This window comes from Malus sylvestris, chromosome 17, assembly GCF_916048215.2.
Source record: "Malus sylvestris chromosome 17, drMalSylv7.2, whole genome shotgun sequence".
NCBI lineage: Eukaryota > Viridiplantae > Streptophyta > Magnoliopsida > Rosales > Rosaceae > Malus > Malus sylvestris.
The window spans coordinates 22,831,923-22,842,320 of NC_062276.1; the positions used below are offsets into that span (position 1 = coordinate 22,831,923).

Sequence of the window (10,398 nt, forward strand, 5' to 3'; positions counted from 1 at the left end):
AAGGTACATGGCACAACATTCTGCTGAACAATGTTGGTTGCACTGAAGAGCAATACTGGGAAAGTCAAGTGCAGAATTTGAGCGACTTCCTCTGTCACTTAAGGGTGAACATTCATTATTTGATTGATGAGAGTGTGATTAAGTTTGCAAGGTTTTTGGTTAAACATAGAAGAGGCTTGATTCTTTACTTCGATGAACACAATGTCGACAATAATTGGGAGGATAATGTCTGTTTACTAGAGGGATTCTCCCGGTCATCTACTGATGTCAAAATCTCAGTTGCTTCATCTCATACTAGGATTAAGCGTGTAGAGATAGTCAAGGATCTACAACTAAAAAAATCAGTATGTAGTCCCCTGGTAACTTGTTCGCTTTGTGGTACAACAAAAGGTCAGCGGACATATGATATCAGCATAGAAAAGGATAGGAGAAAGCTTTGAAACTCCTAAAAGGTATAAACTCATAACATTGTGCTGCACGTCAAAAACTCCATCGTCTTTATAAACATACATACGATATGCATCACATAATTTCAAACCAAGCTATTTATATTTATTTCACAGAAGATCATAACTAAATCAGTGACATGAATTTAACAAAAACAAAATAAAAAACGAATTACAGGAATTCTTAAAGTAAAAGAATTACTCAGGCCAAAAAATAAACTTGGTATTTTAATTTCTTGAGAAAGGATTTCATATGCAGAATGAACAACTCAACTCGGATTGCAGTCCCTGGCCAAAAAGTACACTCAAATTGCAGTAAATTCTGCACTGGATTTTCACAAGCATTCACAGAAGGATATCATCAGTCATAAGTGCATGAGCTCTTTTTGAACTTGATGGGCTTGGTGACAGTGGGATCCAAAATCAAAGGGCATGAGATTCGCTTTCGATGCTTTGTTTTCACTAGCTTCCCTACAACATACGCTCGAGACCAGATTTCAAAGTTTAAGGTCAATGGAATCGGAACCAATGCACCAGTTTTTGTGTATATCAAACTTGATCCAGCTCCATATAGAGGAACCTTAGTACCATGCAAGTTCACTGATGTCGTTCGGAGGCTCTTTCTAGGCTGATAATATTTCTTCAACTGCAAAGACAAAGTTCAGAAAATTTAACACTTATCAAGCGGTTCCAAACAGTATCCTACATACATATTATGTTGCCAGACTACGAATCAAGACCGAACTTTCCTAGTTCAGTAATGTAATGTCCTAGTCCAGTTAGGATTTTGGTTCCTGTGTTTTGACCTGAAATTAATTTCGGTACCCTGGAACTTGCCAATGGCACTCGAATTGTAAACGAGAAAAAACTTAGACACAGCTATGAAAAATTAAATCTTGAGGCACCAAAGCGTGAGAACAAAGAAACCAAAATAGTTAAATTTACCCTTATCCTACATACAATTCAAAAATTTGCTTAGAGATAAAAATGGTAGTCATAGTAGAGAATCCAACCTGACCAATTGCTACCGCAATCTCCGAATAAAGGAGACCGATAGGTGAGGAGGTAACATGAATGCCAAAGATTGAAGCAGAGTTGCGCACACTCAATCTTAATGAACCATTCACTGTCACCATCTTTGATGGAACTCCACTGAAGTCCGAGCCCTCACCAATGTAGAAGTTACTGATTTCCAAGCTCTGCAAGAATCGTAAGTGCTCCGTTAGACCGAAACAATTTCATCCTATTAGCAACTGCATAATTCCCATTTTCCCACTACATTTCTTGAATTGAAGAACCCCCACACCCTTTTCAGTATTTCCAAATTAAATCATCACACTAATAAGTTAGACAAAATTCAGCATCAAATTTTTAGCTTACCTTAACTACTACTTCTGCTTTGTAAGGCCTGCTTGCGCCCCATATGATCAAGCAGAAGACAGTGAACAACAACACAAAGCTAAGTAGAGCAATCAAGACCTGCACTCGCCGCGAAAGCGAATTATCTTTGAACTCATCATAAGCCCCGTCCTCCATAATCACCTTGCACTCCGGCCACCCCTTGTCATTCCTCTGCTTACTACCGCCTTTCCTACCTGAAGAGGACCTGAAAATCCCCGAGAATTTGCTCGCGGAGGAGTTCCTCGAGTGGCGGCCGAAGGAGGGGTGTGAGGGTGACTCCATGGGGCTGTTGTTGTAGATTGGAGTGGCGTGCATTGACGAGGACTTGTCCCCATCGTGCGAGTCCCTTGAAGGGCTCTGCACATAGTACACAGGTGCCTTTGGGGACCTTGACGGTGATGATGCAGCTAAGCTTGTGATATCAGACTCAGATTTTGTTGAATGCATCATTGCCTAATCAGTAATAACAATGCAGGATTTGAATTACAAACTTACGAGTCAAAGCGTTCTGCCAAAAACTTCCTCCACAAATTTGGAAATTACCCAAGTGAAACACAGAATTTGAGTGGAAATTTACCAAAGACTGAAACTTGTAGCAAATTCTTGGGTACCCAGAAAGGGTTTTGATAGATATGAACTGGTTTCTATGCTAGAGTGAGGAACTGAACAAATTGACCACTACAATTCAGTTCTAGAGAGAGAAAAGAGGAACAGAAAGAAAAATCCTTTCAGAAAATTTCACCAAAAAACGAGTTAAACAGATGAGATGCTGATAAAATTTCAAAAGCTGCCACAAATCAGTGTGTTTCTCTGTGTGTACGTAAGGAATGCAGAGAGAGTAAGTGAAGCTTTTATTGAGGACCAATGAGAAGCAGTGCCCCTAATTGATATGCAGGGCCAATGATTTTGTACCACACCTTGTTCTTTTGCCAAACTAGTTGTAAATTGACCAAAAAAAGTGTCGGCAGTACACATACTATTATTATTACTCTATATTATTTACATATAATTGTGTAATTATTTAATCTTAATTGTAAATATTATAATATTATATGTTGGCATGCGATAACGATGCTCCTCAACCTAATAACATTTTTTGTTTGATGGGTTTTTTGTATTTTACAAACTACCTAATTTTGATTTGGAGCCTAGTGTTTGTGTTTATTTGTTTTTATTCATTTTGTCAGTGTAGGAGAATTGGGTTGAGATTCTATTAGTCTAATTTTTGTAATCCCTGTGAACTTTGTATTTCTTGAGCCCCAAGTCAAAGAGTTGTATATATATGCACCTTGTGATAACAATAGTACTACACAATTTACATAATTCTACGTGGTATCAATGAGTTAAGGTTTTTTTTTTCATGGTAGTGAAACCCTAGCCCGCTTCTTCCCAAACTTTCTTGTCGTTCCCCCTCTCCCTTCCTGAGTTAAGGTTTAATGGATGGACGTTTTTGAAGTTTAAGAGAGGCTAGGAATGTGCTACGAATCTGGAGAAATTAAATCTAGACTTGGAAGATAAGGAATCAATTAAAAAGAAGGAACCTTATCCAAACCAACCTTATCTTATCCAGTCCTGTTTTATCTCAACATTATCCAAACTAACCTTATCTTATCCAGTCCTGTTTTATCTCAACATTATCCAAACTAACCTTATCTTATCCTTATCTTATCCTACCTTATTTCCAGCTGCAAGGGGGATTCCTTTTCATATTAAACCACCTGTTATCTGGTTCTAGAAGCCCTAAGAGTGTGCCAAACCACCCTATCCCTTTCCCCCTAGGAATCTGCCGTACATAGTCCTTTTCCTTCATGGAGTGGGTTGTGCCGTGCCTATCCTTCTCCTCTACAACTTTGTGTCGTGCCCTAGCCCTATAAATACACACCCTTGCCGCAGAATTTAGAGAGAGCTTTAGAGAGAAATTCAGAGAAAAAAAATATAAAGAGTGTCACAGCTTTGCAAGGAAGGAAAGAGAAGAAGAGCTTTGTGCTATGACCTGCCATCCAAGGCTATTGGAATGCTGGAGCATTTCTGGGTTCTTTCTATCCTTAGTTTTAGTTCAATGTTTGTTTTAATTTGGTTTTCAGTTAAGATAGACATGTGGAACTAATTTCGTTTTAGCTAGAGGTGAATTCAAAGCCATGAACATATGTGTGATATGAATTGATTACATCCAGTTATTGTTTCATAAATCGTGAATGCAATTTGCTTATTTGTGTGAGTGATAACTTATTCTTGTATGTTGATCAAGGAGGCCTACTTAGTTTGCATGCAGGGATTTGATGCTAGAATATAAGGGAATCTCACCTAATCGTTATGAACTTATATTTACAAGTAGTGGAGGTTGCTGGTCACGATCGAGTTAAGTAAATTCCTTGTAGGAGTATCATGCAGTTCATAGTTACGAATGCCATGTCAATGCTTATGATTTTCACAGAACTTAATGATCTTTGATATGTATCTCTATTATGCAGTTCATGTAGGGAACTTGATAAGAATAATTCGGTTGTGTCGCTGAGTCCAATTCAATGAATTTAGGAAAATCTGATGGTTAATTTGTGCAGTTCATGGTTAACTTGGGGCATTGTCATTCATGGTTTATAGGAAGAATAACTGGAAATCGATTTGTATGCATATGTGTCATGTGTGGAGAAGAACCCTCTAGCTAGCCTTTCACCCCTTTAATTCACCCAATTTCGTACCATTTAGTTTGTTTATGCAAGTTTGTTTGTTTAAATCTTAAATTCGTCAAAACAACCCCCCCCATTTAGTATTTTGAGTCTTTTTAGTTTAATTTTCGTCCAAACTTCCCTTTAGTTCCTGTTTCGAGTCAATTTAACTTAGTTTGTGTGTTTTGAATCAGTTTAGCTTATTTTGAGTAGTTTAAGTTTAGTTTTCTATTTTTTTAGTCTAGTTTAGTGATTTAGAGTTTAATTTGTGTAGATTAGCAGCCCTCCTAATCCCCGGCCTAGAACGATCCCTACTTACACATACTACAACTATCAAAAAGAGGTTTTAAGTTTGTGTGCTATTTTATATCACATCAATCTCTAGCCCTAACATCACTCACTTTCTGAAGTAGACCGATTCCAATTATATCATATGGCTCAGTCAAATGAAGCTCTTACTTCTTGGGCACAATCTTTTTTGCTATGTTGATGGTTTTGCTAAGGCCACTGCCGATACCATTCCTACGATTGCTGACAAACTCGAGAAGCCTAATCTGGTGTTTGTTACTTGGTTTCAAGCCGATCAACTAGTTGTGAGTTACCTAGCCTCCACTCTTTTGAAGCCTATTTTGTCTCTTACCATCGACAAACATCCTCCAAGGCTTTATGGGACTGCCTTTATGAGCACTTTTCTCAAGCTTCTCTTGCCAACGCCGCCAATCTCCGATTTCAGCTACTTGATCTCACCAAAGAGACTCGTCCTATCTCCAATTATCTTCAACATGCTAAGTCAATTGTTGATTCTCTTGCCGTTATTAACCAACCTATCTCTAATTTTGATTTAGTTACCTCTACGATCAAAGGTCTTGGGAGTGAATATTCTATGTTTGTGATAGCTGTTCTTAATTTTCCTCCTATTTTGGAGTTGTTGGATCTTCGCTCGTGGTTCTTCTCCTTTGAAGCTTAAAATCAACCTAACAAAGTAGCCATGCCCTCCTTGCCGTGGCAGCACATGCTCCTGCCAGGCTTAGGCCCAGTTGCAAGTTTAGTTCCAGATAAAATCTTGCCACAATATGAGCAGTAACCTTAGTCTGTTGCTTACCAAGCCCATTACCCAGATCACCCCGTATGCTTGGACACAAGATTCTAAAAAATGATAGGCGCTAGTCAGACAGAGGGCAAGGGCCTAGGCGGACTAGACGGATTTAAAAAAAAATTATATATTATATAAATAAATGTCTATTTACAGTTAAAAGGCGCTTCCTACTCCTTCGGCTAACACGAGTGCTCCATTCTCCTTGAATATATCTTTCATCATATTTTGAGTCTTCCTTGCTCGTCCGATGCTAGAACTAAATAGGCTATGCTTGGTGAGATCTCAGTTATTGGGCAAAGAATATCTCCAACTATTTTTTTTTTTCATTAACAACTAGGTCAAGGGTTCAGTTACAATAAACTATGGCACCTAAAAATGTTACCTCATCAGGGGTTGAAACTATGACAATGAAATTCCAATAAGTGAGAGCATCGACATGTGATTAAAGTTCCTCCCCAGCTATGCAGCACGAACCTGTATTTGGTATTTGACCAAGAGGTGGAATTAGAGTTGTTATTCAATGGTGCAACTTGCATTTTTGACATAAGTAAAGGACCGGTCTCTACCAGTTCTCATACGTATCTGTCTGCCTTGGTGGTACAGGGTGGTCTGAGCCATAAGCTCTAAGGGGAAGAAGGGTGAGGTTAATAAATGTTCCAGCTAGGAATCTCTGTGGTGAAGATGTTTTCAAACTAGCGGCCTAATATAAGTTTATTATTTTAATTAAGTTTATCATTCAACATACAACATATAAATTTATAAAATATAAGAATTTTTCCTTTAGTATCTTAGTGATTTGATTGTGTAAGATAAAAAAATTGAGTGATTACTTACAAAATATTTTTTATGAATTTATATAATAATTTTTTTTTAAATAATAGTGTTAAAAACGTAGAATTTTTGGATGAGTGGTGATGGAGATATATGAAAAGACACCTGGACTTATGGAGGCACCACACCTACCACTTCCTAATTTTTTTAATTATTTTTTATCAAAAGTACCACTTCCTAATTGAGAAGCCTTTATTAAGATGATAGGTGGCGGAGCCTCATTGGATAACGACGTTTAATTTTAAAACAGTTATTGCCCCATTTTCATTTAGTTAATGCATAATGACGTATGAATGTCTAAAATAATTTTGTTTCTGATTGTAAATATTATGTTCTTTTTATAGTCCATACTTTTAGTCAATTTTGTCACACCAATGGTATTATTCTCCGTGTCTCACATTCTCACACTCTTGAACAAAAATGATTAGCGGAACGTAAACATCGCCATATCTCCACTGACAATAGGGTTCTTATCACAACAGCTAATGCCTCGTTTTCTCTTTGGGTTAAGGCCATACTAATGGCCATATTTTTTTATTAATCTTCTCCAATCCTATGTCCTAGGTTGGTCTAGTCCATATTTTTGTCTCTTTGATCGTCATCCTGATTTGTCCTCCCTCCGTATGCTTGGTTGTGCATGCTACCCTTACCTAGGTCCCTGTACTTAGAACAAATTGGGATCTCATTCCAAGGAAAGTGTTTTTGTAAGGTATAGCTTAAAATACAAAGGTTACAGGTGACTTGACTTGAAGACCAACTGAGTTTATATTTCCTACACGTGAAATTTGATGAGGACACTTTTTCATATGCCACTGCTGCCACTTCTGCATGTGCCTCTCCTAATCGCTGGGTTCCTCCCTTTTTGGAGACCAAGTCTACTGTGGCTACACCAGCATTGACCCAACCTGTGCAGCTTATTGCTACTCCTGATCTGCCTGCGTCTACGCCTCCATCACCACGCCCTGGTTGGTCGCCTTCTCCTTACCCGCTAGCCTACCAGCACCTGAGCTCGTTCCATAACTTATTCAGCCGCAACATCCTATGCAAACTCAGTCCCACACAGGTCATTCGTAGCATAAATTTTTTACAGATGGGACTGTGCAGTACTCGTTGCCTGCTGTTCTTATGACATCTATCACCGCCCTTGTTGAGCCAACGTGCTTTACAAAATCCCATCGTCTTCCTGAATGGCATGTAACTATTACAGAGGAGTTAAATGCCTTACTGAAGAATGGTAGCAGTTTCTTGTTTCACTTTATCCCTCACAAAATATGGTTGGTCACAAATGCGTTTTTAGAATTAAGCATTATATTGATGACTCTATTGAAAGGTATAAAGCTCGTCTCGTTGCTAAGTGCTTTCATCATCATGGTTTTGCTTATCACGAGAGGTTCAGTCCTTCCACTATTCGGTTGGTTCTTGGTCTTGCAGTCACTCATGGTCGGTCTATTTGACAACTTGATGTAAAAAATGTATCTATGAATGGTTACTTACAGGAGGAAGTTTTTATGACACAACCACCAGTCTTTGTCGACCTGAGCGTTTGAACCATATGTGCAAATTACACGAAGCCTTATATGAACTCAAGAAGGTTCCTTATGCTTGGTGTCAACGTTTTAGCATCCTTATTATTCGTCATGGTTTTGTGCAAAGGCAAGTCAACCCCTCTCTCTTCATTTTTTTCATTATGTAACTGCACACTTATTTTGTTACTATATGTGGATGATATTGTGTTGACTGTAATGATCTTTCTCCTATTCAACGGTTTATGTCTCTTTTGAGACGTGAATTTGAAATTAAGGATTTAAGCCCTCTTTATTCCTTCCTAAGCATTGAAGTTCAGCCCATTTCCAATGATCTTCATTGCTCTCACACTAAGTATGCTCTTGATTTACTTAAACGCACGAATATGCTTGACTATTAGCCTTGCATTACTCATATTGCTTCACGTATTTAGTTGTCTAATTAGGATGGTACCTTGTTTGCGGGTCCTACTAAATTTTGGCATCTCTTAGGGTTTTTATAGTATCTCATTTTAGACGTTCGGACATTGCGTAGGCTATTGATCGTATTGCTTAGCTTATGTCTTGTCCGACAAACACACACCTTGTTGTTGCCAAACGCATCTTACAATACATCAAAGGCTCCATTGATCATGTTATTGTGTTCCATTGCTCATCTGGCCCACCCTTGCTTCGAGGTTATCTGATGATGATTGAGTTGGTTGTTTGAATACCCGTCTTTCCACTTCTGGGTACCTTATCTTTCATGGGCCTAATCTTATTTTTTGAAGTTCCACCAAACAACCTAATGTTCTAGTGCCAAGTCGGAGTACCATGCCCTTACACATGCGTGTGCTGAATCTATTTGGTTGTCTTATGTACTTCGTGAGCTTCGGTTTCTTGCTCCTCCTCCTACTGTTCTCTTTTGTGATAATTTAAGTACGACATATATGGCTACCAAACGAGTATTTCATGTTTGCACTAGTCACATTTAACTTGACTATCATTTTGTGAGTGAACATGTCAAGCTCGGCTCCCACAAGGTTCAATTTGTTCCCTCGATCGATCAAGCTGCGGATCTCCTCACAAAACGACTTTCGAAGCCTTGCTTTCTTTTACTTCGGTCCAAACTTGTCTTTCAAAGCTAGACAAGTTTCGAGGAGGGAGGGGGGGGGGATGTTAGTTTAGGAGAATTCGGTTAGGATTCTATTGGGTTAGGTTTTATTATCCATATGAATTTTGTATTTCTTGAGCCCAAGTCAAAGACTTTTATATACCTTGTGATAACAGTACTACTACACATTTTACATAATTCTACACATTTCTTCTTTTGTTGTTTAACTTTTCTTTTTGTTCGTGGAGGTACTTTCTAACACTTGTATCTGCAGTGCTAGTGCTTTTTTCTACTCCAACAAGATGATCAAAAGGAAGAAAACAGTTCACCTTACTTTAAAGTTAATGTGATTGCGCTTTTTTATTCTTCAACATCATAATTAAATGGAAGAAAACAATTCACTTGTACAATTAACGTTAATATGATTGTGCTTTTTTCTTCTTCAACAAGATGATTAAATGGAGGAAAACAATTCACTTGTACGTTTAAAGTTAATGTGGTTGTGCTTTTTTCTTCTCCAACATGATAATCAACAACAACAACAACAACAACAAAGCCTTTTCCCACTAAGTGGGTCGGCTATATGAATCCTAGAACGCCATTGCGCTCGGTTTTGTGTCATGTCCTCCGTTAGATTCAAGTACTCTAAGTCTTTTCTTAGAGTCTCTTCCAAAGTTTTCCTAGGTCTTCCTCTACCCCTTCGGCCCTGAACCTCTGTCCAGTAGTGACATCTTCGAACCGGAGCGTCAGTAGGCCTTCTTTGCACATGTCCAAATCACCGGAACCGATTTTCTCTCATCTTTCCTTCAATTTCGGCTACTCCTACTTTACCTCGGATATCCTCATTCCCAATCTTATCCTTTCTCGTGTGCCCACACATCCCACGAAGCATCCTTATCTCCGCCACACCCATTTTTTGTACGTGTTGATGCTTCACCGCCCAACATTCTGTGTCATACAACATCGGTGGCCTTATTGCCGTCCTATAAAATTTTCCCTTGAGCTTCAGTGACCTATGACGGTCACACAACACGCCGGATGCACTCTTACACTTCATCCATCCAGCTTGTATTCTATGGTTGAGATCTCCATCTAATTCTCCGTTCTCTTGCACGATAGATCTTAGGTAGCGAAAACGGTCGCTTTTTGTGATCTTCGCTAGATTGCTCCGGTCATTAGTATGGATAAGTATATAAATGGATAGAGATAGGAAAACGAACACAAGATGTATGTGGTTCACCCAGATTGGCTACGTCCACGGAATAGAGGAGTTCTCATTAATTGTGAAGGGTTTACACAAGTACATAGGTTCAAGCTCTCCTTTAGTGAGTACAAGTGAATG

General features: G+C 38.7%; 1 protein-coding gene across 1 annotated transcript; it reads right to left on the minus strand.

The window, feature by feature from the left end:
• Positions 1-530: 530 nt before the first annotated feature.
• LOC126612224 (uncharacterized) lies at positions 531-2,725 on the minus strand. Its single transcript, XM_050280585.1, has 3 exons — positions 1,827-2,725; positions 1,460-1,645; positions 531-1,092 (listed from the first exon to the last, which is right to left on the minus strand). The coding sequence occupies exons 1-3, from the start codon at positions 2,295-2,297 to the stop codon at positions 808-810; spliced, it is 942 nt and encodes a 313-aa protein (XP_050136542.1). The 5' UTR covers positions 2,298-2,725; the 3' UTR covers positions 531-807.
• Positions 2,726-10,398: the final 7,673 nt, after the last annotated feature.

Bases quoted from the DNA above. Each gene is read 5' to 3' on its own strand.
- LOC126612224 (XM_050280585.1), bottom strand. From the start codon at position 2,297: ATGATGCATTCAACAAAATCTGAGTCTGATATCACAAGCTTAGCTGCA. The intron at 1,646-1,826 runs GTAAGCTAAAAA...CGATTCTTGCAG, and splicing joins AAGCAGAAGTAGTAGTTAAG to AGCTTGGAAATCAGTAACTT. The intron at 1,093-1,459 runs GTTGGATTCTCT...TTGTCTTTGCAG, and splicing joins TTGCGGTAGCAATTGGTCAG to TTGAAGAAATATTATCAGCC.